Source organism: Ailuropoda melanoleuca, chromosome 19, assembly GCF_002007445.2.
Source record: "Ailuropoda melanoleuca isolate Jingjing chromosome 19, ASM200744v2, whole genome shotgun sequence".
Classification (NCBI taxonomy): Eukaryota; Metazoa; Chordata; class Mammalia; order Carnivora; family Ursidae; genus Ailuropoda; species Ailuropoda melanoleuca.
Window position 1 is genome coordinate 34,426,073 of NC_048236.1, and position 25,621 is coordinate 34,451,693.

Consider the following 25,621-nt stretch of genomic DNA (forward strand, 5'->3'; position numbering starts at 1 on the left):
CATGCCCAGGGCCTAGGCCTCAGTGTGCTTTTCTTCTATAGCGAAGCTCACTCTCTTGATAACCTTTGTCAACCTCATGGCTTAAAAACCATCTATATTAGTTTTAACAGTAACTCCCAAATCATATCTGCAGTCCACACCTCCCTCTTGAACTTTAGACTTTTCTAATTGGTTCCTTGTCATCTCCGCTTGCATGCAGAACAGTCATTTCAAAAATAAGAGAAAATAAGGCAATACAAAAGACTTTGTAGGGGAAGGAATTAGAGGTTCACAGGTTAAGAACAAGAGGAAAGGGATGCTTGCATTAATCCTAGAGAATCATATTCCTGTCTCTCCAGAGTAACTACCGTCTGCTGCTATTCTCCTCTACTCTGACATAAATCAGCCTTGGCCTTCCTTTCCATCTTAGATGCACAGGTTGCTGCAGCAGATACACACACACAAAGGCAGGAGAGAGTCTTTAATGCCTAAAGAATTTAAAATAGAGTCAAAGTGGTCCTGGACTTAATAGTCCTAGAGAAAAGCAAGGAAAGACATTTCAAGTTAGAAATGAATTTTCCAATGAGGACAGTTCTCTTCATGACAACTATCACCATGTAACAATGATGAAATTGGCCACCTATTAAATTTAATCACAAAGGGATGGACAAAATGCTTCTGGCTCCACTGCTCTCCCTTCCTCATTGGAATTTAAAGGCAGCAGAAATGTTGGTTTGATCTGAACATTTCTATTTCTTTTAATAGCTGTATGGGCTTCTTAGTTGAAAATTACTCTTTCCTACTGTCAATATAAATGACTGCGTTAGGAAATAACGAACAGAGGCACTGCGATACATAAAAATATGCATTATCTGATATATAAAACATCCAGCCTGTCTCAGTCTATACTGAACTAATATCCAAATAATCTATCAACTTTCATTTGTAGGTTGTCATTTGCATTCTGCATTTGTAGCTCTTCTCTGGTAAACACTGGATAATCCAAAGTCAACCAGATGAGGATGAGTTCGACTCTCCCACTCACTTCCCATACTTTATGAGTGTCATTCAGGAAAGCCTAGAGCCAATGACCGAAAGCCTCCTGTAAACTGAATGTTTCAAAATGGAATATCCTATCTTAAGATGAATTCTTTCCTATGAAAAGAAAAGTTCATAGAAACAGAGAAAGAAATAGGGAAAGTAAAGAACAAGGAAAGTAAAATAATACAATATGCACAGAACTCTTATTACAAAAAGAGCATATAATTATACCTTTTTTCTTAGCTTGATTTGAAGTGGGAATGGATCTCAAGTGTTTGCTTTTCATAACGTCCTTTGAAGTTTTCTTTTCAAGAGTAGAAAAAGTCTTGAATGGTGAACTGGGTTTGCCATAGCCTGAGCTCCTAACTGATGCATATAATCCACTCTGGGGTTTTCTTTTAAGTAACGGAGGTGCACTTTTGGCCTTCTTGTATGGTACCTGTTTACCAGTTACAGCCCCCTCTTCTCCAGAACTGAGTTGAGACCTAAAAGCCTGCACACAACAAGCAGCAACTTTTTAGGACTTAAATAAACTTCAAATACAGCTGTAAATGAAGATTCAACAGATGACAAAACCACAGTGATTACTAAATAATAGTATGTAGAAGGCAAATCACTACATATTAAAGTTCCCAAAGTCTAACTCATCAGAATTTTAGTATTTTGAAGCACATCTGCAAAGTCAGGAGTAAAACAAAGCAAAATAATAGAACAAAATAAGCTTGCCAGAAAGCAAGATGTGTAATTACTAGAATTAAGATAGAAGAGAGCAGAAAAGAATATACTTTGAAATAACATAAAATTTTATCTTTTTTTCCTCCAGATTTCTCAAGATAAAAATTTATTACTACCCTGTCTTATTCCACAAAAAACTGAGGGTGGTTTATGGTAAACATATAACCTAGAACTGTAAAATAAAACTAGAATATTGAGATCAAAGAAACTATAAATCAGAATAGATCAAGAACAGAAGAAAAAGGAACAGAGAAATATAACTTTCTCAACAGCCGCTAATAGCATTTATATAAAATGTCAATTTACCTACTTTGGCAGAACACGCACTACTGGAAAGATTAAATAAAAAGCACTAGAATGATGGATAAACCGTTTTCTTGTGCTACTCAAATTCTAGACCATGCTTACTAAAAACAAATGAAGCAGGTAAAGAATGGCTTCTAAAAGAAAGCTATCGCTACAGTAGTATTTTAAAATCTGGGGACTACAGGATGTTGTAATAAATACTGCTCACAAATATCCAGGATCTATGTGGAGGTTAGTATGCAATCAATGCCCCCAGTTCAAACAGTACCCACTTAAATTCGATAGTAGTTACATAACTTCGTTTATCAAATTTCAAACCAACTTAGATTATAAACACTTACTTTATGTATTTTGTCATCCTGAGGCAATAATGAAGGACGAACAGATAGTTTTCTCCTTAAAATATCAAGGTACATTTTATCCATTTGTTCTTCCGTAGTATTTACTCCCGGACAGCCATTTTCTACACCTTTACTTGTTGTCTTTTCTAAAACCACATTCTCTTCATTTTTGTCAAAAAATTGTTTTGCATTTTGTGGCTCTTGAGATATAATATTTGGGTTCATCTTAAGGGGTGAAGGGCTAACAAATTCAGTTTCTTTTCTATCAGCCAGTTTCTTAAAGCTATAAAAGAAAACACAGAATGAACCCTAGGTGACTCCTCAAATACCAGTTATATCTATATATAGCTCACATATATCACATGTATTTACACACACAAAATATAAGAAATATTTGTATTTTAATATGTATAATATTATTTATATATAATAATAAATACATTTAATATTTGTAACTATCCAAATTAGGTCATTAATGTTAAATACATTGTTTTTGTAATTCTGGCTGGCAGGGTATACTTATACAGTGTCCTATAACTCTTTTAAATTTCAGATAATATAATGTAATGCAGTATAAAATAAGGGATTACATGGATCACTGAGACCTACTTCAAAGGAAAGACAAACCAAGCAAGACTGAGATTGTTTTTGTGTAAGATAAAATAATGAATTTCTAATGAACTTTGTGTAATTAATCTTTTTTCCATAATATCATAAAGTCAACATGCATTTGAAGCAGGAAAAACATTTTACACATTTTTAGAAGAAGCTAAAGAATAATTTATGTCAATGAGAAAGAGTATAAATATTAAAAAGCATAAACTTTATCACAGTATAGGAAGAATTTTAAAGTAAAACAGAAAAATCACTAGTATCTTAAAATCATTTCTGTGGTTTAAAAACACTTAAATACAATGTAATATTTCAAAACATTCCATTTTTAAAATAGAGAAAATATCCCTTAAGGAAATGTTCTAAATGTGTGTAAATATCAGTATAGTATAGGGGCTCCAAAAATATGGATATTGTTATTTTCAAACTATGCAATCATGGTCTATTACATCATTTAATTTTATAATTTATAAAATAAGATGTCATTTATAAAATAAAGTTTTAGAGGCTACTATTTTCATATATGTTAGACTGGCTTCTCAGTAATTGTTAGAACTTTCTAAGTAGTTGGCATCATCAGAAAATATAATAGCTCTTTCCTTCTTCAGGATCTGGCAAGAAGCTCTTCAAAACTGTCTCCTGTTCTTCCTGTGTACTAACTAAACTACATTTCATCACCTCCCTGAATCTAGTTGGGCCCAATTACTAGTTCTTATCTTTAGATGTGAGGCTATGGTGACAAGAACCTAAGATATGTGTCACTGGCTCAGTGGCTGGGTTTTGGGTGGCAAGGAAAATGATACTAGAAGCTGGAGAAGCGGCAACCTATGTTTTACAGTAACAAAACATTTGCCAAATGGTCACCTACAATAGTTTATAAGGCAGATCACATGGGTACTAAGAAAAATGGCAGGAGAGTTTCTAAGTGCTAGCTACTATTGGCTACTTCTGACAAAATACTAAAAGAAAGATATGAGCTCAAGATAAAAAAAGGGCGAGTTTGTAAGAAGAAATCAAAGGGAACAGAGAGGGTAGAAACTCAGTGCTTCTAAAGTTCACTCTCTGTGAACCTAACAGTAGGATTCAGCATTGAAAAATGCTATGAAAAAGCAGGATTTCATGAGACTTCTCAGTTGTAAAGAGTGACTCAGTCCTTTGACAAAGATCTTATTAAAGAAGTCCTCTTCACACTTAAGATTATTGTTCTCAGTAATATACAGATAGCTGCAACTAAACTGAGAGGAAAAAATAAAGAGGGACAAGAAAAGCAGATTTAAAACCTCTGTCTAGCAAACTGACTTTAAGTATAGTTACTGGCACATGGGACTGACTGGAAACTAACAGATCAGAAGCCTACTAAACTTTTATGAAGGAAGTGTAATGACAAAGAAACTACAACCATATTTAAAAAAACAAACAAACAATAAAAGCCAGAGACTTGTTTGGGAGCCTTAAAAACACCTGCAGGCAGGAAGTGGACTAAGAAAGGAATGCATCCTCCAAGATGGGCACAGACTCCCCACAAAACCCACTTCAGTTGTGGCCAAGAGTGTAAATATTGTTCTAAGGCCTTTCCAGTGGATTTCAAGGTTCCATTGCTGATTGCTGTATTTTCTTCATATTTTTCCCTTCCGAATGGGAGTATTTATTGCAGTTTCACTATCATATATTGGGTGGGGGTGAGGAAGTAGAGAACTTGTGTTTCTAATCATTAGTAGACCGTGAGGAGCCACGTTCAAACATGGTGGAGAAGACTGTGCTTCAGCTGGAAATCCTGGCCTTTAAGATGGACACAGTCCTGAACAGGACTTTGGGCTCATCGGGAGGGATAGTGGGTGTTTGTATGAAGAAGAGTAAAATGGATATTTGGCTATTAGAAAGGTAGATTCTGGTAGAGACTAACTAGATGCCTACCAAACTCATTTACCTTTCTTTCCGAGCATACAAGCAAATCCTATGTCCAGCCCATTGGACCTTCTTAGCTAGATGTGCTGGTTTTTACCAACAGAATGTGAATTGAAGTGATGTAATACTTCTGTGTTGAGGCAATTAAAAGGAATTATGCTAAATTACCTTTTTTCTTTCTTTATCAACTGGTTGGATGAGGCCATGACAACCTGATCTCAGAGTTGGACGTTTAACCAACTAAGCCACCCTGGTGCCCCTATTTAACTTCTTTAAGCCTCAGTTTTCTTATCTATGAAATGGAGATGATAATAAAATATACCTCATAGAGTTGCTGTTAGATTAAATAAAATCTAATATGTAAAGAACTCTGCCCAGTACCTGGCCCACAGCAAGCATGTGATAAAAATATTAGCTGTTATCACCATCACCACCACCATCTCCATCATCATGACCTGGTTCTTGTGACAGCTCCACCACGAAATTGGTTTACCTCAGTTTCATCACTTGAATGATGCAGATAAAAACGGCTGCCGCATTTGTTATGAGGATCACGTGAGATGATGGATGTGACACAAACGCAAGGTTACTGTGATGTGCTACTCTGTGTGCGGAGGATGACAGCGAGGTCCCAGGAGCTTCCATTAAAATGTACCGAAGCCCGCTGCACTTGTGACTGAAACGCTTATCCTGTAAAACGGCTGGTCTGTGACTAAGTGCAAAGCTAAGTGGTTTATAAAGAAGCAAATCTATGATGCATACAAAATAAAATTCATGGTCCCTCTCGCTGTTCAAATCAACTGCCCCAAGCTATTTAAAGCTGAAAGGATTTTAGTTTTCAGTAAAAGCCTTCAGTGGCTTTTTTTTTTTCAGTGGCATCTATTTAAAAATATATATTTTTTATTTTAGCACTAGAAGAATTTCGATAAACTGAGTAAGAACTACGAATAAGAAGAGAGCAGTGACTCACAGGTAGACTCACATAGGCTACTCTTTAATCATTCACTAGGAATGAGTATGTAAAAGAAATGGCTCTAAAAGTTTCCAATAACAAAACAATCAACAAACAACCTGCACACTCCAGTCCGAAAAGCCTCCTACCTGACGGGTTGTGAATCAAAACCACTGACACCACAGGAATCTATTCTGAAAAAATCCTCCTACCTGACAGGTTGTGAGTCAAAACCACTGACACCACAGGAATCTATTCTGATAGGTTTCATCAGCTCCTCTACTGTGGGCAGATCTAAGAAGAAAAAAAGGTAAAATAGCAACCCAAAAATCATGTGAATTGCTTAATTTAATGTCTAATCCCACTAAGATTACATTCCTTCTGACTGACAGAGTTAACAAAGCAGCATATACAATAAACCCGGTTTGCCACTATAAACTTACTTGTACCAAGAAAATCTCCTTTGATTTATATTTGAAATATACATATCTATATATTTAATGTATCTAACTATATCAATATAAAAATATGTGTATGGGTGTGTCCATACATGCACACACACTTGTTAAATATATTTTAGTTGATTCCAAAATACTGTTCTCTATTTAAAAATAACTTTAGTATATACTTGAGGAAAAGCATAAAATAAATGTGAAAACACTTAAGTGATTTCCTAATTTGGCCAAGGCATACTGAAGGAGAAACTGAAATTTTATCCCATGTTCAGCTCTAACTTTATAGTTCAACCACTGATTCCCAAATTCCATTTTAACAAACTCTTTAAGTTAAATTCAGAGATTGAGAAACATTCACTGCAGCAAACTGCACTGAAATTATACCGCACTAGAAACTGTTCAGAGAGGGTCTCAAATTAACTTTTACCAGACTCGGTAGTAGAGATGTTTTTAGAGGACTCTTCATTCTCTTGCGGGTAATCTTTCACTGAGCTCTTGATATTTTCCACTGCGTTACTCTCAGTTCTTTGTTCGTCTGCATCTCCCAAAGAATGGGCTATATGACAATAAGCCTGACGTAGTGCTTCAATGTCACTATTGCTTTGTCCAAAAGAAACACCTGCTGGAATAAATGTCATCTCCAGTATAATCACACAAATACATGAAAGATATAAAACACCAATATCATCCCTTAACGTGTCTGGACTGGTGAACGAGGCTGCTAGGACAACAGCAACATTACCGAGTTAAGTACAAACCTTGGTAACACGTGGCTACAACCTAACTACAAAATCAGAGCAGGCTCAGTAACTCTTCAAGCAAGTTGAGGTGTGTCCTGACACTGTAACTTCAAATAAACTCTGACTCCACTAGTTATTGCCTTCTCTTCCTACTACCCTTAACCAACCCCATTACATTGGATAAAACTCTTCCCAAATTTCCTATGCTGACAAAATCTTTCAAGGATTCTGCCTCCCTTACCACTACCGCTCTCTCTCACTCTTGCATTCTCTCTCTGCTCCCCAGTGTCACCGAGGATCTTGTGAATGAATTCACTCCTCGAACTTTGCAATCCAGCATGTGTTCCAATATCCTGCTTAACGCTGCTATAATCAAAAGCAATTTTCTAATAGTCAAATCTAGCCATCTTTAATTCTCTCCAACTCTGTGAGACATCTGACACTGCCCTTTTCTTGGGACCTGTTTCTTCTGTATAGCCTCTTCTTCTTGCTCTTCTCACCACTGATGGCTACCTCTCCATCCTTTATGGTAAATGGCTCATCTCAGGGTTCCATCTTCAGTCCTCTTTATTAAACTTCTCATTTATTTATTTGAGCTGGCTAATTTCATCAAGACCCTTAGCTCAACTATTACCTGTATGATTGTGACACCCAAATCTATGTCTTTGTCCTTACCTCTTTTCTGAATATTAAACTTTCTAACAGACATTTACACTATTCTGTAAGTAAATCAAATCTAACATATTCCAAACTGAATTAATTATATTCCCCAACAAAACTTGTTCTACTACCAGTATTTTAGCTAATGGCATCACTATTCACCCAGTCATCCAAAATGGAAAACCTGACGTCATCATTCACTCTTCCTTCCCTATTAAGGGGAGTGCCACTCTGCCTCCTCCTCTCACCAACTAATAAAGAAATTCTGGAAAAAAGAATTTGAAGACTCTGATGACAATAATTTAAAATTTTGTTAAGTATTTTTCTTACTTATTTTGTACTTTCATTACTAACACTGGAATTTTCAAAATTAGAGAAAAGAATAAAAGAGTCATAGAAGAGTGGGGAAAAAAGAAGAGAAACAAGTAGTCTCCTTTTCTGTTAATACCCATGATTAATTAACTAATGCTTAAGTATAAAATAGTAGATGCCCTTCAACAGATGACTGGATTAAGAAGATGTGGTCCATATATACAATGGAATATTACTCAGCTATCAGAAAGAACGATTTCTCAACATTTGCAGCAACAAGGACGGCACTGGAGGAGATAATGCTAAGTGAAATAAGTCAAGCAGAGAAAGACAAGTATCATATGATTTCTCTCATCTATGGAACATAAGAACTAGGATGATCAGTAGGGGAAGAAAGGGATAAAGAAAGGGGGGGTAATCAGAAGGGGGAATGAAACATGAGAGACTATGGACTATGAGAAACAAACTGAGGACTTCAGAGGGGAGATGGGTGGGGGAATGGGATAGACTGGTGATGGGTAGTAAGGAGGGCACGTATTGCATGGTGCACTGGGTGTTATACGCAACTAATGAAGCATCAAACTTTACATCGGAATCCTGGTGACTAATATAATAAAAAAATATTATTAAATAAAAAAAACAAAAAAACAAACAAAAAAAGAATAAAATAGTAGAGAAAGCCTCATCTGTAAAGGGCTGACTTCTCTGCCTTTTACATGAAAAAGAGAGGATTCTATGTAGTTATCTAATGTATTATTACAAGTCAAAAGCTCCCTCACTTTCTACCTTAGGGAGTCGAGAAGTGTCCAAGCCTACACTGCAGAGGCACGGAAGGGTCACCCTGTGGGTGCTCTACTCACACAGCCATAGCACAAAATGGCACCTGCCCCGGAGACAAATGAAAATAAGCAAGAGGCTGGACCTGGCCCTCATTTTTACAGTTACCAACCTTTCTAATACAATAGAGCACAAAGAATTTCAAAGGTGATACCTTTTTAAAAAGATGGTCTTTGACGATGTATCACCTAAACTGGAGTTAATATTTAAAGAAACATTATATAAAAAAAAAAAAAAACCACAAAACCACCATCTGATTTTTCAGTTCTTAAACCAAGTTCACATGCTGATCTGAAGATTTTCAAGTGTATTTTTGAAATAGTAGGTAAACTCAATACCCCACAGCCAATAAGTATTTATATGGTATGCCTTCAAGTTTTTTATTGTAATTTCTCCTATTAACAGAGAGTTGTTATAAATAACAGTGATAAGAACCATATAGTGCCACTGCTTATTGAATCTTAACAATATACTAGGCATTATACATTATGTGAGTTGGCCAACACAAGGCCTCATTTTAAAGATGAGGAAACAGGCTTACAGGCATTAATTGTCCAACGTCACACAGCGGGTAACTGGCAAAGCTGGGATATGAGTCCACGGCTATATATCACAATAAGATCAAACTTACTATCTGCCAGTAATAACAATCGAATTATTTCAGAGTCAAGAGCATTTAAGAAATAAGACCAGAAAACTACAGCATTATGTAACTGCTTGAATCATCTTAATAAAAGTTTTTTCCATTCAGCAATACATTTTTTTTCTTATAACCTACAGCAGTGGTTTTCATACTGTATTTTACAAAATCATAGTTTCTCAGAGAAAACCATGGGTTCTACAGATGTTTGACTGAAATTTCATTTAAAATCATACTTTAAAACATAAAAATAGAAATTAATCTGCATACTCAACTGTGCCATTTAGGTAACTGTAATATTTTGAAAACCATCAGAGTGACAACTTTTGCCCCTGCTTTGTTTTCATGCACACCTTAGAACGCAGCTTCTCTGACCATCATATATACATATATATATGAATTTCCTATAATGTATCCCTGATTAGAAAAGCTGTAACTCTATATTGGTCTTTTACAAGAATTTGTGTCGGCTTACTGAAAACCGTGCATGTAGGGTGACTAGCACACAAGTGACATGTACTTGAACAGCAGTAAGACTGAAGAACATGTCTCAGCACATGCTTTCGTTATGGCGAATATTCAACTGGGTATAATAAGTAAATGAATAACATGACTTGATGGGAAAATGCTGTTGTAATTTTTTTTACTTTCACAGTTATACTTTTAAATGGAAGTGGATGAAACAAGACAGTGGTGACTTTTGGAACAGCAGCAACTAGAAATAAGACCTTGAGTGGACTTTGTGGTTTTGGTCATGCTTTGTTTTTTGATCTGGTTGCTAGTTACATGGGTGTGTTCAGTATACGAAAATTCATCAGGTTGCACTATTATGATACTTGAACTTTCTGTGGATATTATTATACTTTAATAAAAAAGTAAGAAATAAAAAAATAAAAATAAAATGCAAGCATACGTTTAGAGTTGGTTAGTGATTTATCATTTCTACTGCTCTTTTGTTCCAAGTGTCTGGATTGGTTTAATTGATCAAACTGGTCAATTGAAACCTGCAAAGCAAGCTGATTAAAATGTTCTCAGTTGCAACTATTTATGTAGTAAACCAAGAACATTTTAATATTATACAACAAAAATAAAATATACAAACATATCAGAAGTCTGATGATGATATAAGAATATAACTATCTAGAACTTCTGATTTAAAAAATTTTAAAAGACCATTATTGTTCTCACCATCTTTATAAGTAAATGTAATAAATGTAAACATTTATATTTATACTGCTAAAATACCATATTTATCTACACAGAGAGTACTACATGAGATTTCATTTGGAGGTAAGGATTCCACTGCTCTAACGGACTGAAAATGCATTGTCTTAAAGATCTTTATAACCTTTTGGAAAGTCTAGATGGTCCAAGGCATTTTGGAATTTTGGAATGTGATTTAACTTTCTCCTACACAGAGGGAACAATGGAAAAGCAAAGTGAGACTGAAATCTCATTTCTCCTACATGTTCCAAATTTAACAGAATACTCTGAAGGGGCAGAGAAAATTAATTAATAATCACCTACAGTGCTATACCTTGTATCGACAGCATTCATTAACAAGTCTTTATTAAAAATACACTTTACTTGGCCTACTAGCATTAAGTGTCACCAAGGCAAGTTCAGATTATTTCAGTTGTTAATAATGGTAAAAAATGTGGGATTAAAATTTTATTGTTGGGGTACCTGGGTGGCTCAGTGGGTTAAGTATCTGACTCTTGATTTCAGCTTACGTCATGATCTCAGGGTCATGAGATTAAGCCCTGCTTAAGATTCTCTGTCTCCGTCTCCCTCACCAACCCCCACCAAAATTTTTTATTGTTGATATAGCTATTATATATATTATTATATATTATATTTATTTCTTTAGAAATGAAGTCAGCTAGTCTTAAACTATTACATACTTAGAGAACAGCCAGCTGTCCACCTTTACCTGTTCCTGTCATTTCATCATCAGCCATTTCTGGCAGGGCCTCTGGCTTAGTCGCTCTATCCTGTTCATCAAGGTTGACCTCTGCAACAGAGTCTAAGGAATCAAGCAGCACTACTAGAACAACGTAAGAAAAAAAAATTAGAGGAATAGAGAGAAATTTGTATGGTTCCTTCAATTTAATATTATAATCATATACAAGTTGTATAAAAACAAAGGTATTTACATATAAAGAGCATATAATCATATATATGAAATAAGCATGATTACATTAACATGCATAACTATGCTTATATACAGGTCTAATGTACATTTACGTGTGGAATGCAAAGGGCCTGTGAAAAATAAAAAAAGAAATGTTCTTCCTCCCTCAACTTTAGTGAGGCATAGTTGACAAAAATTGTATATATTTAATGTACAATTTGATGTTTTCATATATATACACACTGAAATAATGACCACAATCAAGCTAATTAACATATCCATTACCCTACCTTTTGGTTAGGTGCCTTTGTGTATGTGTGTGGTGAGAACACACATTTCCCCCTCTTATAAAATTTCAAGTATATAATATTGTTAACATAACCATGTTACTATACATTAGATCTCTAGAACTTAATTATCTTGTATAACTGAAACTTGTACGCTTGACTAACATCTTCCCAAATCCCCCTCCCCTAGTCCCTAGTAACCATCATTCTACTCTCGTTTCCACAAGGTTCACGTTTTTAGATTCCACATAGAAGTGAGATCATGCATGTGTGAACAAGACTAACACTATCTTGGACATATCTGCTGTAACTGTTCTATAACCTGAAACCTTCTTGAGCACAGCTGGCAGTCAACATTCTTCCCCTTTCCTTAACCACATCCTTAAGTATATTCTCAGGGCATAGCGTCCTTGATCTGCCCTGGAGATAGGACTATAACCCACACCTATTCTTAAACATTCCCGCCTTGGGTGGTCCCTCAGCCTATACTCCCAGCCTCTAGGGCTATACAGGCAGGTCCTGAGGGAGGTGGGGTTATAGATGTCTATTCATCTTGTGCTGCACAAAACATGCTTCTGCCAGTAAGTTCCCTTAATAAACCATCTCCTGTCAAGCTGGACTTGTTGGCCTTTTCCTTCAGCCCTAGGACTCCTTTGGGCTTTGAAGTTTGATTTGCATATACCTCCCTTTCACAGAAAAAAGCCACCTCTCTTCCTGCATCTGGCTTATTTCACTAAGCATGATGTCCTCCACGGTGTAATATTATATGTACTACATTTTCTTCATCATTCATCTGTCGGTGGCATTTAGGTTGTATACATATCTTGGCTATTGTAAATAATGCTTCGGCGAACACGGGAGTACAGATATCTCTTCAAAATATATATCCAGAAGTGAGATTACTAAATCATAAGGTAGTTCCATTTTAAATTCTTTTCAGAAACCTCCATATAGTTTTCCATCGTGGCTGCACCTGTTATATTCCATCAACAGTGTACAAAAGTTTCCTTCTTTCCATGTCCTCGCCAACATGTTATTTTTTTGTCTTTTTGATAAGTAGCCAATCTGACTGGTAGGAGGGGGAGATCTCATCTGATTTGCATTTTCCTGATTAGTGAAGCTACGCATCTTCACACGTGTTTTCTGACCATCAGTATGTCTTCTTTTGCAAAACGTCTATTTAGGTCTTATGCTCAGTTTTAATTGGTTTATCTGGTCTTTTGCTATTGAGTTGCATGAGTTCCTCATATATTTTGGAAATCAACTCCTTATCAGAAATACGGTTTACAAATACTTTCTCCCATCTATAGGTTGCCTTTTCACCCTGTTGATTGTTTCCTTTGCTAGACAGCATTTTAGTTTGATGCAATCCCATTTCTCTATTTGTGCTTTTGTTGCCTGTGTTTTGGGGTCATACTTAAAAAAGTTATTCCCTAGTGCAATGCCAAGAGGCTTTTTTCCTATGTTCTTCTAGTTATTTTAGTTTCAGGTCTTATATTTAAGCCTTTGGTCCATCTTGAGTTGACTTTTGTATGTGGGGTGAGATAAGGGTCTAATTTCATTCTTCTGCATATGAGTGTCTAGTTTTTAAATACCATATATAGGCACAACTCAGAGATACTACAGGTTCAATTCCAGACCACTGAAATAAAGCAAGTACTGCAATAAAGCCAGTCAGATTAATTTTTTTGGTTTCTGAGTGCTTATAAAACTTATATTTACACTACAGTGTAGTCTATTAGGTGTGTGATAGCATTACTTCTATAATAGTGTCCATACCTCAGTTTAAAATACTTACTTTATCGCTAAAAAATACCAACCATCACCTGAGCTTTCAGCAGGCTGCAATCTTTTTGCTGGTGGAGTCTTGCCTCAATGTTGACGGCTGCTGACTGGTCACAGTGGTGGTTGTTGAACGGGGCGATAGCTGTAACACTTTCTTAAAGTAAGACAATGAAGTTTCCTGCATCAATTGGCTCTTCCTTTCACAAATGACTTCTCTGTAGCATACAATGCTGCTTGATAGCATTTTACCCACAGAACTTCTTTCAGATTGGAGTTGATCTTCTCAACCGCTGCTGCTCGCTTTATCAACTAAGCTTATGTAATATTCTAGATCCTCTGTTGTCATTTCAAGTCTTCACGGCATCTTCACCAGGAGGAAAGTCCATCTCAAGACACCACCTCCTCTGCTCATCCATAAGCAGCTCCTCACCCTTTCAAGTTTGAGCATAAGGTTGCAGCAATTCAGTCCCATCTTCAGATTCCATTTCTAGTTTTAGTTTTCTTGCTATTTCTACCACATCCACAGTTACTTCCTCCACTGAAATCTTGAACCCCTCCAAGTTATCCATGAGGGTTGAAATCAACTTCCTCCAAACTCCTGTTAATGTTGATATTTTAACCTCTTCCTGTAAATCATGAATGTTCTTCATGACATCCAGAACGGTGAATCCTTTCCAGAAGGTTTCAATTTACTTTACCCAGATCCATCAGAGGAATCGTTATCTAGCACAATGATAGCCATATGAAATGAATTTCTTAAATAATAAGATTTGAAAGTCAAAATTACTCTGATCCATGGGCCGCAGAATGGATATTGTGTTAAGAAACACAGGCATGAAAACAACATGAATCTCATCATACATCTCTATCAGAACTCTTGGATGATCAAGTGTCTAATCTCATCATACATCTCTATCAGAACTCTTGGATGATCAAGTGTCTTATGGCCTCTCTCGGTTTTGAACATGCCTTCCTCACTAAGCTTCATCATTTCTAACTTCTGATTTAAAGTGAGAGACATAGGACTCTTCCTTTTACTCAAACACTTAGAGTCACTATTGGGTTCATAATTGGCCTAATTTCAATATTGTTGTGTCTTGGGTAATAGGCAGGCCTGAGGAGAGGGAGAGAGATAGGGTAACAGCCAGTCATTGGAGCAGTCAGAACACAACATTTATCAATTAAGTTTGCTGTCTTACATGGGCATGGTTCATGTGCCCCAAAATAATTACACGAATAAGATCAAAGATCACTAATCACAGATCACTATAACAAATGATGAAAAAGTGTGAAAAATCACAAGTATTACCAAAATATAACACAGAGACATGAAGTGAGCAAATGCTGTTGGAAAAACAGCACTGATAGGCTTGCTTGATGCAGTTGCCACAAACTTTCAATTTGTAAAAAACCCAGTATCTGTGAAGCACAAGAAAGCAATGCTCAATAAAACAAGGTATGCCTGTATTAAGGAGACTATCTTTTCTTCATTGTATATTCTTGGCCCCTTGTTAAAGATCAGTTGACCATAGATGTGTATATTTATTTCTAGACTCTCTGTTCTAGTCTCAATGGTTTTATATGTCTGTTTTTATGCCAATACCATACTGTTCTGATTACTACAGCTTTATAATATATTTTCAAATCAAGGAGGGTAATGCCTCCAAGCGTTGCTCTTTCTCAAGCTTGCTTTGGCTGTTTTGTCTTTTGTGGCTCCCTATAAATTTTAAAATGGAATGCCACTAGGATTTTGATAGGGATTACCTTTGTAGACTTGTAGATCACTTTAGCTCTGTAGTATGAACATTTTAACAGTATTAATTCTTTCAATTCTCGAGCATAGGATGTCTTTCCATTTATCTATGTCTTCTTCACCAATGTTTTCTAATTTTCACTGTAAAAGTCTTTCGCTCTGTAAATTACACTTTCTACTGTCAACCATCTTTTTTTTTTGTTAGTTTTATTGAGGTATAACTGACAAATAAAATTTTAATATATTTAATGTGGACAACATGATGATTTATGTATACAATGTGAAGGGATTCCTACAACTGAGTTAATTAATGCATGTTATCACTTCACTTTTTTTTTTTTTTTTTGGTGAAACACTTAAGTTTTACTCTCTTAGCAAGTTCCAATTATATAATAGTTACAACTGTACCCACCATGTTATACAGATTCTCAGACTTCATCTTATAACTGAAAGTTTGACTTTTTTTTAAATCAGGCTCTCCTGATTTTCCCCACCCCTCAGCCCCTGGCATCATTCTACTCTGTTTCTGAGTCAACTTTTATTTTTATAAGTGATACCATGCAGTTTTCATCTTTGTCTTGCTATTTCACTTAGCCAAGTTCATGTATGTTGTTGCAAACAGCAAGATTTCCTTTATTTTAAGGCTGAATAATACTCCATTGTATATACATGTCACATTTTCATTCATCCACTGGCAGACATTTAGGTTGTTTCCATACCTTGGCTATTATGAATAATGCTGTAATGAAAATGGGGATATAGACATCTCTCTGAGAAAATGACTTTGTTGTCTTTGGAGATTATATATATATCTCCAGAAGTGGCACAGTTGGATCATGTAATAGTTCTATTTTTAATTTCTTGAGTCTTCACACTGTTTCCCATAGTGGCTATGCCAGTTTATACTTTCACCAAAGGCAAACAAGAGTTCCCTTTACTCCACATCCTCACCAGCATCTTACCATTTTGATAATAGCCATCCTGGCAGGTGTGAGGTGATATTTCACTGTGGTTTTTAATGGCATTTCCTTGATGATTATTGAAGTTAAGCATCTTTTTATGTGCCTCTTGGTCATTTTTTGGGCTATTAAGTTGTATGAGTTCCTTGTATGTTTTGGATATTAATCCTGTATTGGATGTGTAGTTTTCAAATACGTTCTCCCATTCCACAGAATGCTTTTTCATTTTGCTCAAGGTGTCCCATGCTGTGCTGAAGCTTTTTAGTTTGAAGCAATCCCACTTGTTTATTTTGGCTTTTGTTGTCTTTGCTTTTGGTGTGAAATCTAAAAAACTGTCACCAAGACCAGTGTAAAAGAGCTTACCCCATGATTTCTCCTACGGGTTTTACAGTTTCAGTCTTATGTACAAGTGTTTAATCCATTTTGAGTTCAATTTTGTGTATGGGGTTAGATATGGGTCCAGTTCCAACTTTTGCATGTGGCTATCCAGTTTTCCAAACAAGATTTACTGAAGAAAATATTCCTTTCCTCACTCTGCGTTCTTTGTGCCACTATCAATCACTAATTGGTCACATATGCATAGGTTTATTTCTGGACTCTCCATTGATCTGTGAGTCTTTTAAAAATGCCAATACCATATTATTTTGATTACTGTTCCATTGATTATGTTTTTTTTTTTTCTAATGCCAATACCATACTATTTTGATTACTGTGGCTTTATAATATATTTGAAATCAGGAAATGTGATGCCTCCAGCTTTTTCTTTTTTTTCAAGATTGCTTTGGCTGCTTTGGTCTTTTGTGGTTCCACGCGAATTTTAGGATTGTTCTCTCTACTTCTGTGAAAAATACCTTTTGAATTTGATATGGATTGCAATGAATCTGCAGATCACTTTAGGTATACAGACTTAAGAATTAACATTAATTCTTCCAATCAATCAGCACAGAATCTCTTTCATTTATTTGTGTGTTCTTCAATTTCTTTAAATATTTTATAGTTTTAAGTGTACATCTCTTTCATTTCTTTAATCTATTCCTAAATATTTCATTCTTTTTCATGTTATTATAAATGGGATTCCTTGCTTTCTTGTGATTTTCTTTTCTTGAGGTGTCTTTGTCTGGTCTGGAATTAGGGTTAATGCTGGCTTCACAGAATGCGCTTGAAGAACCCCCTCTTCTGTTTTTTGCAAGATTTTAAGAAGGACTGGTATGAATTCATCTTTGAACGTTTGGTAGAATTTACCATAATTCCATCCAGTCCTAGTCTTTTAAAAAGGAAATATTCTTACATATGACAGGAATTATTCAAGATAGGCATAAGGCACATATTACTAAGAAAAATCTGTGGATTTTAATTCATTAGAGATATTTAAAAACAAAGGAAGACAGTAACTTACTCAGAATTAGATACAATTTGAACAGACCAATCTTTTGTCATCTAATATTTACCATTAGCCAGCATGCCAGTTTTCTCTTCTTCCTAAATTAAAAGAAAATAATATGATTTGAAACCAAAATTATGTAAAATGCTCACAAATGCAAATTCTTTGTAAGAACTGAGAAAAAGGAGAATTGGGGTACAGCAACAATTGATTATGAATGGAATATTTTAATTCATGATCTTAGCCAAGCAAGTTTCAGACAGTAATATCACTGTTAGCATAAATACTGAGGAGGGGTATTTCTTTTACTTCATAAGGACAAGATCTACCAAAGAAACTGTAGCTTAACGTACCTGTTTAAAAATTAGATTTGAAATTTCAATTAAAATTTAATTTCTAAAGCTTAAAGAAGTTACTTGCCAAAAAGATCCTTTAGAAAATTAATTGCCATATTTCATTAAGATTTCCATTAAACTGACATCCTGAATTAAGAAAACGTCTGAGTGTTAAGAGACCTATAACTTTACAACAATGAGCAAGACAATGAAGAACTCTGTATTTTGAGCTCTTCATAAAGTGACAGTCAGCTAAGGTGATGATGGAAGTTTCAAAACTATCAAATATATAATTGATGCATACCTGTTTGGGTACATGTAGTTTTTCAGATTTGGGATTTTCTTCGGTATTAGTCTCTCCTTGAGCAGTCAAAGGTGCATCAGTATCCTCCTCACCTTCAAAATCATCACTGTAATTTCCTGAAGAAAATAATTTTTAAAAATACAAGGATCACACTATTAAAAAAGTCATACTTCAGAAAAAGACTGTTGATTTCCAAAGGAAGGAGTCTGCCTAAGAATAATTCATTTAAATATTAACATAAAGCTATCTTTAGAGGACATACTTTTTTTTATTTTGCCAAGATTTGTGTGTGTGTGTGAAGATTTAATGAGACTCAATTCACAAGACTTAGGTTTATTTCACTGTCTTATACTTTTAAATAGTTTTAAAGGTAAGGTTTTATACTTTTAATCTTTTATATTATTAACTAACTAAACATTTCTAAAGCTGTCCAAAAATATTTTTATCTTTAAAACAAAATTTAATGCTTATTTTTAAAAGACAAGGTCTCAAATAGCTTACTTATAATAGGCAGCACTTCTGTGAAACCTTGACATTCTTAAACAAAAGGTTGGATTTGCTTATTTTTTTTAAGTTGATTTTTTTTTGGTCTCTGTAGGTATCTCTAATGTAAGCCTGAAACAGTACTTACGAAAGCTCTATCTCTAATCCTTCCCTCGCGTAAATACTGGCTGTATATGATCTCTACTGTTTCCCAATCCTGGGCACTTCTCAGCTAAAGTCCCAAATTATATCTCAATGAATTTACACCAGAAGGGAAAGGTGTGTCCATGTTAATATGATGCCATAACACTACTTATGGGGAAAGTGGGGTAGGGACTATCTGGCCAGGCTCTCTAAGCCAATTTTTAACGTGTTGTTTATAGCCCTTAAATCAAAGGATTGACTGATATCTGTGACCTTTTCAGAGTGGAAACCATGATTTCATAAATAAATATAATCTTAATTGTATTTTGAAAATTAGATCACATTCAGAAACAGGATGGCCTGATGAAAGACTGTACAAGATACCAGATAGTCTGCTCTGGAATGGCTGTCTTTTCTTAGAATGGAGGGGGTAACCTGAGTGCAATTAATAATGGAAGTCTGGGAATGAATTTGAGAGGGCTTATAAGTTAAACAGAGATGCTTCCAGTGACCTCTATCTACAGAAACATCTCCATTTTAGTTCATAAGGAAGACAAGGTGGGTATCGTACCTTAGGTAAATAAACTAGCTTAGCTGGTTAACTACATCAGTATCTAAATTCTGAGGCTAAGAAGCTCACCTTTGTTTCTCTTCCATATGAGAAAGAACAGTCTGGGATTTTCTAAATATCAGCAGACATAATTAAATTTGCAAAACAGCTATCATTTTCTAATATTAGTAGACATAATTAGATTCACAAAATAGTTACCAAGAAATTATTTTGTATTAGACTTACTTCTAGGTGCTAGAACTGATAACATGAATAAAATTCTAATGTTCCAGGTGGGAATCACTGAATTTTAAGTTACCTCAAAGATCAGACTTATTTAAATATGGATGATGAACAAGGAGAGAGGAGATATGGGAGGTTATGACAATGCACTTAGACAACTACGGGATTTGAGAAATACCTGAAATCAATGGAAGGGGAAGCAGTATGTGTGTGACTACAAGGAGGCCGTGTAAGGGACAGTTTAGACAGCGCAGCATAGTGCTGAGGGGCGTGACTCGGAGCCAGAAGGCTTGGATTTAATTCCTGGTTCTACTACTTGCAGCACAGGATCACTGGCAAGTCACAAACCCTCTTTGCCTCATTTTTCCCACCTATAAAGTGGGGATGATAATAGTACTTATCTCAAAGGACTGCTGGGAGGATCAAGAATTAAAGTGTTTAGAACAGTGGCTTGTATATAATATGCCCTATTTATAAGTGTTAGGTATTTTGTTTAGTAGTAATTACTTTTGTTAGTATTATTATAGCTAGTGTTGCATTTAATCTGAATCATAAGTTAATAAGACCAAATATTATTTCTGAAGGGAAAAAGTGCTAATGCGCATTTTTCAATATTACATTTTGTTAACTGCATTTTGTAACTGAATAGTCTAGAGGCAAATACTATAAGATACAAATAACCAATCCCTTCTCCAGGTATTTGTCATGAATAAACTAGATTTTAAATAAGAAGGAAAAGTCACTGGTAGATACAGACAGCAAAGACACAGATGAGAAATAAATGGAAGTAAAACAGATTTCAGAAACTTCAAGGCAAATTAAGTTTAAATAAAAATGAAAGAATAAAACCACATTGAGAAGGTGGTTCTCATATGAGAAATCTCAGAGATAATAATATGTAGGTTCTTACATATTGTTCAGAAAACAATGAGAGTATTAATTTGTGTGTTCCAACCTTTTTGGGGGGAAGATGTTATACATTCAAGGTACTATTTCTCTTATATTCCCTATCTTTATAACTTTGAAAATGTTATTTGCATAAACAGAAGTTTTTAAAATTCAGGTAAAGTAAAAAAGAAAGTCAATATGAAAGATCTGAATGATAGATTTTGGAGACATTTTTCATTCTTTGTTGGAAAATTCAGCTGCAAATTTAAGTATGATGCAACCTATAGGACTTTCTCCTCTACTATGCTGGATTTCAAGAACTTTGTAAACAATGAGTGGATTTCAAGAACTTTGTAAACAATGAGTAAACTGGACAAAATACATGAAACCACTATTTACAGACATTTGACAACTGGCAACACAAAACTGTGATTCCTAAGAAAAGATAAACTAGTGAGGTGAGCCCTACAGTTGCTTGAAGGTAGATAAATTCAGGAATGTTAAGCAGGGAGGGGGAGATCAGGACAGTCTCGCTGTGCTAAGGTGAGAGATAAGAGTTCGGAAAGCCTGAGCCGATTAGAAGTTGCAGGGCAGTAAGGGAGGAATCACCTATGTAGAAACAGAGCTCTAACGATCTGCATGGGGTCTCCCTGAGTCCTTGCTGAATACGAAGCCTTATTTGTATAGTTTGAGCAACTGGAAAGCTACAGGCTAGAAAATTCACAGACTTCACACAAGGAAGGGAGACTCTGGAGCTCTAACCAGCTTGAGTGGAAAAAATCCTCATTGTTTAGTAGGGTCAATCAGTAGAAACCTCAGAAAGGCTGTACTAGTGTCAAACTGTACTATGAAAGGCTACTCGAGAGTTCCCCTAACAAAGCCTTGGAAGGATCAAGGTACCAACGTCAATTATCTGCCAGAACAAAGCTCAATACTCTTTATAAGAAAATAACAAAATCCAGACACTCAACAATATAAAAATCTACAATATCCAACACCCAATTAAAAAAAATCACTAGATTTACATGGAGAAGCAGCATTCAATAGGAGACCCAGAAATGCACAAACATTGGGATCAGCAGAATATGCTAATGTTAAGGACTTGGGGAAAAAAACCAAAACAAAACATGAGAAAAGATACCAAAGAGATTTTTAAAAATATGCAAAAGGAACTTCTGGATTGAAAGAAAAAAAAGACTCAATGAATTAACAGAAGATCAAAGGCAAGAAGAAAAAAATCAGTAAACTTGAAGACACAGCAGTAAAAACTGAAGCGCACAGAGAATAAAAAAGCTTTAAAAAATGAAAGAGTCTTAGTGACCTACGGGACAAAATTTAGCCATCTAACACAACTGTAATTAGGATCAGAGGGCAGGGGATGACAAATAATATTTGAAGAATTAGTGACAAAATTTTTTTTCATTTTGATGGAAACTATAAATCCACAGATCAATGATGCTCAATCAGCCCCAAGTAGGATAAATACAGGAAAAGCCACACCAAGATACATATCAATCTGCCACAAAACTAGGCTAAAAAACCTTAGACACAGATTTTTGTGCAGGGGCTCAGCATCCCTAACTCACATGTTGTGCAAGGGTCAATTGTATTTGAAAGTCACTAAGACAGATCTTAAAAGTTCTTATCTCAAGGAAAAAATGGTTTTTTGGGTACTGGTGATAGATGTTAACTAGACTCGTTGTGATCATTTCACAGTGTATCAAATCATTATGTTGTACACCTGAAAATAACATAATGTTACACATCAGTTATACTTTAACTTAAAAATTAATTTTTTTAAATTTCATTTTAAATAAGAAGTTAAAAATAACCCTCAAATCTATGTAAAAGAACACAAAAGACTGGGAATGATAAATATGCGGATAAATGTTTTTACATGAATATAAATTCTTTATCTTCTTAAAAAAATTTTTAAATAGACTTCTAAAAACAATAGTAATTATACTACTATTACTACTAATACATCATAGGGTTTTAAAATATATAGAGAGGGGCGCTTGGGTGGCACAGCGGTTAAGCGTCTGCCTTCGGCTCAGGGCGTGATCCCAGAGTTATGGGATCGAGTCCCACATCAGGCTCCTCGGCTGGGAGCCTGCTTCTTCCTCTCCCACTCCCCCTGCTTGTGTTCCCTCTCTCGCTGGCTGTCTCTATCTCTGTCAAATAAATAAATAAAATCTTTAAAAAAAAATAAAATAAAATAAAAAATAAAAAAAATATATAGAGAAAAATGTATGACAAAAATAGTAAAAAACGTTGAGGGGAGTTTACTGTTTTTAAGACTCATATAAAGTGATATAATGTTATTTGAAAGTAAACTGTATTTAATAAGATAAAGATGCTATTATGAATCATAGAGAAACTAAGAAAAAAATAAAACAAAGGGGTATAACCAGCAAGCCAAAAGAAGGGATAAAATGGAATGTTATAAATACGTGATCCAACAGACTACAGGACAAAACCAGCACAACAAATAAATGGTGAAAGAGTAAATAACCATACCAATGAATATATTTTTATAAAGGGTAGAAACATTTAAGTCAGAGATTGTCAGATTGGACAAAAAAGCAAAATCCAGCTATATGCTAACTGTGAGAAAATCATTTTAAATATAAAAACAAAGACATGTTAAAAATCAAAGATGGGTATTAAGGAGGGCACATATTGCATGGTGCACTGGGCGTTATATGCAAATAATGAATCATGAACATCACATCAAAAACTAAGGATATACTGTATGGTGACTAACATAACATAATAAAAAATTATTATAAAAAAAGAAAAATCAAAGGTAGAAAAAGAAACACCTCCTAAGCTATGCTTTAGAGACATTGGCCCTGGTTCCACAGATTCCCCTAGTTCTTTTTCTGTCTTCCTAAATGGTCCTTTGCTCACTCCCAACAAATGAGGCAGCAGTGCACTTTCAATCATTTCTTAGTAGCTCAGATTGTAACACAGGCAGTTCACTCAACCTGATCAAAACTCTTTTCAAGATACGATTTTCCTTTTATTTTTTTTCTCCTACCAACAGTTATATTATCTTTTCAAATATTGTACATTTTTAAACCAGCGAAATTACCTGCCAGTTCTTCATGTTTTGATTCATTCTCCTGTTTATCTTCATTTAGTTCTACATTAGCTTGATAACTGAAAAAAAATTTACTTAATTTAGTATTTAATGTTAATAATACATTTCCATGTAATCTTTCATGTATATTTTTAAAAAATCCTAGCATTGTATTTTTCTTCTCAAGTACTCTTATTCTAACAAAAACTAAAAATTTCAGAGTTATAAAGAAAATGTTTTGAAAATAAAGGATCCTCAAAGCCTAACTGTAGCTATCAAATTAATACAAAGAGAAAAAAATGCCATATTTCTTAAATTTATGCCCAATACACACAATTTTATACATAAGTGTGTGCATTTACACGTCTCGGGGCCCAGATATCCTTTCTACACTAAAGATTAGATACTGACCACAAGCTATGAGAACCAGTGAAGTCTACATGGAGGCCAGAAAAAAATGTCAGGTTTGGCATTTACCTATTAATAAGCAGTTTAATCATGAAATAGAAGCTGACTAGGAACCTTAAACCAATAAAAACTCAGAAAAGTGACAAAGGAGCTTGAGCAAATTTTAATTATATTGGGTTAGTTGATATATCGCTTTCTTTCAAACCAAGGAATCCGCCCTACTTTTTTCAGTCCATCAACCCTGTCTTTAGTGAGATTATCAGCAAATCTGAGAAGCTATAAAACTTTAATAATAATAGCAGCAAACAATATTGCATACACAATGTTATTTAGCACTCTGACTAGCCTGTCCTAAGGCAGAAATATCAGTAGTTAAGAATACTGTTAAGAAATTTACAAAGTTAAGAAATATTACAAAGGGGCCAAAAGTTGTAGCAAACAAACCTGTGTATAATCTGTGTNTATCAGTAGTTAAGAATACTGTTAAGAAATTTACAAAGTTAAGAAATATTACAAAGGGGCCAAAAGTTGTAGCAAACAAACCTGTGTATACTTAATCTGTGCNCAAACCTGTGTATAATCTGTGTTGTTACTATTAGGAAAGGCAATCACCATGGGCCCTGAGTGTCCCTGTATGTTCTTGTGGGGTACGCCAAGAACGCAAGGCACAAACCCCTCTTTCCCAGGTTATTTCCCAGGATTGTGTTTGCAGAGAGCAACCTCGAGGGATGAGGAAGTATCTTCTCCCAGCAAAGAAGCAGGCGTGTTTCCTCTTACTATAAAAACAATGGACTCCCCAAGCTCAGTGATCCTCTCCTATAAAGCAACCCATTGCCCACGCGACGGCCATCATGGACCCTCCGTGTTTTCGCCACAAGCTTTGTGGAGCATGGGGGAACTGAGGCAAATAAACAGGAGACTCAGATATAGCTTTTATAGTGAGAAATAAAGTCATTTGTTTATGAACCAGGAATCTTTTTTTTTCNATGGGGGAACTGAGGCAAATAAACAGGAGACTCAGATATAGCTTTTATAGTGAGAAATAAAGTCATTTGTTTCTGAACCAGGAATCTTTTTTTTTCTTTAAGATTTTATTTATTTATTTGACAGAGAGAGAGACAGCCAGCAAGAGAGGGAACACAAGCAGGGGGAGTGGGAGAGGAAGAAGCAGGCTCCCAGTGGAGGAGCCTGATGTGGGACTCGATCCCAGAATGCTGGGATCATGCCCTGAGCCGAAGGCAGATGCTTAACAACTGAGCCACCCAGGTGCCCCTGACCCTGGAATCTTGTGACTATTGTCAGCATCCATGAAACTGGCAGGGTAACTTGCTAGCTTACAAGCAGGGTAAAAATCTCAAACCCTACAC

At 35.3% G+C, this 25,621-nt stretch overlaps 1 protein-coding gene across 8 annotated transcripts in view; it reads right to left on the reverse strand.

Moving 5' to 3' along the window:
* CEP162 (centrosomal protein 162) overlaps positions 1–25,621 on the reverse strand; it is a 98,700-nt gene that overhangs the window by 54,176 nt on the left and 18,903 nt on the right. For 5 of the 8 annotated variants that reach the window (XM_034647993.1, XM_034647994.1, XM_034647988.1 and 2 more), the window contains exons 6-13: positions 23,859–23,926; positions 18,454–18,569; positions 17,882–17,912; positions 11,449–11,562; positions 6,754–6,948; positions 6,084–6,165; positions 2,403–2,685; positions 1,252–1,513 (exon numbers count right to left, since the gene is read on the reverse strand). In XM_034647993.1, the coding sequence (XP_034503884.1) occupies positions 1,252–1,513; positions 2,403–2,685; positions 6,084–6,165; positions 6,754–6,948; positions 11,449–11,562; positions 17,882–17,912; positions 18,454–18,569; positions 23,859–23,926 (1,151 nt within the window). The remainder of the gene's footprint in view (positions 1–1,251; positions 1,514–2,402; positions 2,686–6,083; positions 6,166–6,753; positions 6,949–11,448; positions 11,563–17,881; positions 17,913–18,453; positions 18,570–23,858; positions 23,927–25,621) is intronic. The other 3 variants (XM_034647992.1, XM_034647991.1, XM_011217081.3) reach the window with 3 other exon arrangements.